The sequence below is a fragment of the Procambarus clarkii genome, chromosome 32, assembly GCF_040958095.1.
Source record: "Procambarus clarkii isolate CNS0578487 chromosome 32, FALCON_Pclarkii_2.0, whole genome shotgun sequence".
Taxonomy (NCBI): Eukaryota; Metazoa; Arthropoda; class Malacostraca; order Decapoda; family Cambaridae; genus Procambarus; species Procambarus clarkii.
In genome coordinates this window covers 43634655-43638992 of record NC_091181.1, presented here as the reverse complement: position 1 = coordinate 43638992, position 4338 = coordinate 43634655, and the positions used below count along the sequence as shown (strand labels likewise).

The 4338-nt window shown below is 48.0% G+C and overlaps 1 protein-coding gene across 1 annotated transcript; it reads left to right on the top strand.

The window, feature by feature from the left end:
• The first annotated feature begins 2645 nt into the window (after positions 1–2645).
• LOC138370562 (uncharacterized) lies at positions 2646–3799 on the top strand. The gene is made up of 2 exons (XM_069334949.1): positions 2646–3212; positions 3410–3799. The coding sequence occupies exons 1-2, from the start codon at positions 2646–2648 to the stop codon at positions 3797–3799; spliced, it is 957 nt and encodes a 318-aa protein (XP_069191050.1).
• The last annotated feature ends 539 nt before the right edge of the window (positions 3800–4338 follow it).

The window sequence follows — 4338 nt, the reverse complement described above, 5'->3', positions numbered from 1 at the left end:
CAAACCACTGGATGGTTTATACTTTTTTCTTCCAAGTGCTGTTAGTGGGATGAACTTTGTTTCAGTTTCCCTCCACGTTCCGGCTTCACATTCCATCATTTCTTGAGGAAATTGCCTCTGAGCTCTCTTTCTGTCAGCCGTATTCATCATCACACTTCACCTCATCCCTCCTCCCTTCTCAACACACACTACTGCTTTCATAAAAATAATAACTATTTTGAAGGAATATTCCTGCGTGAGCCTTAAGCCTCTGGTGAGCTCACTAGAGAATCCTGGCACACTGATGTCCAACACTGCAGTATCACTATCACAGACTCGCCCCCTCTCTCTCACCATCCATACCACCCTCCAACACTATCCTTCCCTCACTTTAATACTATCCTCACCTCACTTTAATACTATCCTCACCTCACTTTAATACTATCCTCACCTCACTTTAATACTATCCTCACCTCACTTCAACACTATCCACATCTCACTTCAACACTATCCACATCTCACTTCAACACTATCCACATCTCACTTCAACACTATCCTCACCTCACTTCAACACTATCCTCACCTCACTTCAACACTATCCACACCTCACTTCAACACTATCCACACCTCACTTCAACACTATCCTTACCTCACTTCAACACTATCCTCACCTCACTTCAACACTATCCTCACCTCACTTCAACACTATCCACACCTCACTTCAACACTATCCTCCCCTCACTTCAACACTATCCACACCTCACTTCAACACTATCCTCCCCTCACTTCAGCACTATCTTCCCCTCACTTCAACATTATTCACACTATAAATTGTCATCCATACTTTCGTGAAAATAAACATTCTATTCACCAGGGCTGTAGGAGACTCGAACCCTGAACCTTAAGCGTGTAAGGCCGATGCTCAATCGACTGGGCTTCTGAGCTTCAGTAGTGGTCAGGGAAAGTCGAAAATTCTGTATTAGAATTTATCAGTCTATATTAGACCATTATTCGAATGTGCAGCACCGGCCTGGAATTCGTACCTAGCGAAACACAAAACAAGCATTTAAATAAGTTTACAGTTTAGCAACAAAAGGAACTAAATTTCACATGTGTGGATGAGAGATGAACCAAAGTTGACATGATCACAACATACAAGATACGGAGGGGAGCAGACAAGATGGACAAGGAGAGCCTCTGTAAATTAGAGAGAATAGTAGAAAGAGAACATAAGTAAAAGTTGGAAATGCAAATTAATCGAATGAAATGTAAAGGAATACTTGTACCCAGGTTCCAAGGGGTTGTCATAGCCAGGGGGTGGTAATGGGGGACGACCTCCCACGACCAATAAAAAGCGCCCTTACGGCGTGCGTCTCAAATATCCTCTGACAATCAAGTCCCACTCCTGGCCTGCATGAGTGGCTTAGTCTTTAAGTCAGGCGAAACTACTTTTACTGACAGGAGAAGGGGCAAGGGCGTGCCTCTGGCGCCTTAAAACCAGCTGCTGCAGGTAGATGGGACTCGACAGCGGGGGAAGGCAACTCATCTACTGAAAGGAAACCATTGATTTCAAACCTCCACTGCCCTGCGGCCATACCCACTTTTAGGAAAGGATTCAGGAGTCAACTTAGAGAAAAAATCCAGAGCTGGAGCCACTAAGGCAGTTCATTATTGACTTCAACCTCGTTCTGGCAGTTTCTGCGACGGCGCTGGAACCAATCGTATTGGCGTTTGCCTTTCCATTGGAAAATTACAGCAACGTGGAGAGAGGGAACCTGTTGCATGGGTAATATAGACCTACCAAGGCTTTGCGCCCTAGAGAGGACACTCCAGCCTCGCCTCACAACATCGAACCAACGTGGGAAGCGACAGTCTACCGGTTATAAGTCTCCTGCTTGATTGGCGAAGAGAAAGACGCCAGGGGTTGCATCCGATGGTAGGAGGGGCAATAACGCCCCACTGGGCAGCTACTCTCTGCCTCAAACTGCGTAAACGCCAGCCAGTAAGGTGCTACCTCACCATGGCCCGTTTACCTCACTGGGTGCGTGGGGTTTAGGGTGAAAACCGACAAGCGGACCGACAACTTTGCACCAAGCAATACCAGATCCAGAAAGAAATTATCAACTGCCCTAACGCTGGGCACATGGAACGTCAGGACAATGATGCCAGGTTTCTCTGACGACCTGCAAGAAATAAACGACGCCCGAAAAACAGCAGTCATCGATAGGGAGCTGAGCAGAATGCAGATGGATATTGTTGCTCTTCAAAAGATCAGACTCTCAGGATAATGAGCTGTGTGAGAGTGCGAGCTAAGACCTTCTCCTTCTTCTGGCAAGGAAAACCTTCAGACGAAATCAGAGAACATCATGTGGGATTCACCGTTAGGAATGCCCTATTGGGACACATCGTAACACCGACGGGGGAAACCGAACGAATTTTGTTTCTCCAGCTGCATTCCCAAACATGACCCGCCAGTTTAATTAATGCATATGCACCAACACTGACCTCTTCAGCAGAGGCAAGGGAAAAATTCTACGACGAACTCAACAGTCATAGAAAGAATCCCTGTAAAGGAGCTACTGATCATCCTCGGCGACTTCAACGCCAGAGTGGGTGCCAATCACAACTCTTGGCCCATTTGTTTGAGTCAATTCAACATATGAAGGATGAATGAGAACGGCCAACGTCTACTAGAACTCTGCTCCCTTCATAATCTCTGTGTCACCATCACGTTATTTGGCACAAAGCCTCAACACCGAGTCTCCAGGAAACACCCCAGATCCATGCACTGGCACCAGCTTGACCTGATTCTTACCAGACGCATAAGTCTACCCAGCATCAAGATTACGCATAGCTGCCAGAGTGCTGTCTGTGACACCGACCACTCCTTGATATGTAGCAAGGTCAAGATGCTAACAAAGATGATTCACCTTTCGAAAAAGGAGGACAGACCTCGCATCGACACCAGTAAAATCCCGCAATCAGGAAAAGGTGGAAGATTTTCCACGTGTGCTCGAGGAAGCTCTCCCTGGCCCAGCCGGGGCCAACGCCTGCTCTTCAAAGACGCTGTGTTCAACGCTGTCATGTCCACATTCGGCAAGAAGACCAGCAGCCTGGTTCGAGGCTCATTCGGAAGAAATGACACCAGTCATCGAAGAGAAGAGAAACACCTTAGCAGGCCTATAAAGCCTGCCCAAATCAGCGCAACTTGCAGATCGTTCAGGCCATCCGCTGTAAAGTGCAGCAGAGCGTCAGGCGATGCACCAATGACTATTGGCTCCAGCTCTACTACCTGATACAGACTGCAGCGGATACAGGCAATGTAAAGGGGTATATGACAGAATTAAGCAGGCCGTTGGCCCAATCCAGAAGAAGATCATCCTTCTGAAATCTGCCACAGGCGAGGTAATTCAAGGACCAGTCATTGCAGCTGAAGCGCTGGGTCGAGCACTACTCTGAGCTATACGCCAGGGAAAACGTGGTCACCGAAGACCCCCTGAGCGCCATTGAGCATCTGCCTGTGTTAAAGAAGCTCGACAGAGAACCTACCCATGAAGAACTCAGCGATGCCCTAGACTCCCTTGCTTCTGGCAAAGCTCTTGGAGAAGATGGCATTCCTGCTGAGGCCTTGAAGTGCTGCAAAGGTAACCTACTCATGCAGTTGCATGAAATTCTCTGCCTCTGCTGGAGAAGAGAGGTGCTACAGGACATGAGGAACGCCAACATCGTCACGTTGTACAAGAATAAAGGTGACAGGGGCGACTGCAACAATTACCGCAGCATCTCCCTCATCAGCATTGTCGGAAAGCTGTTTGCTTGAGTCACATTGAAGAGACTCCAAGTACTTGCAGAGAGTGAGTCTACCAAGAATCACAGTGCGGATTCCGAGCTAACAGGTCTATCATCGACATGGTCTTTTCCCTCAGACAACTGCAGGAGAAATGCAGGGAACAGAAGCAGTCACTCATCGTAGCCTTCATAGATCTGACGAAAGCCTTCAACCTCGTCAGCAGGGATGGCCTGTTCAAGATCCTCCCCAAGATTGGATGTCCACCCAGGCTCCTGTACCAAATCTTTCCACGAGAACATGAAGGGCACCATGGTCTTTGACGACTCAACCTGCTACCGGCTGATCCGCCTCGACATTTGAATCATATGCCTTCGACATCCAAAGCAGAGTAAAGCAGGGCTGGATCCGCCACAGAAGGTATCTATCTCCGGACCAGGTCGGATGGAAAGCTCTTAAACTTCGCCAGGCTAAGAGATAAGTCAAAGGTTCAGCTGAGATGTCTGCATGATTTCCTTTTTGCCGACGACGCAGCAGTCACCGCCCACTCAGTTGAAGACCTCCAACAGTTC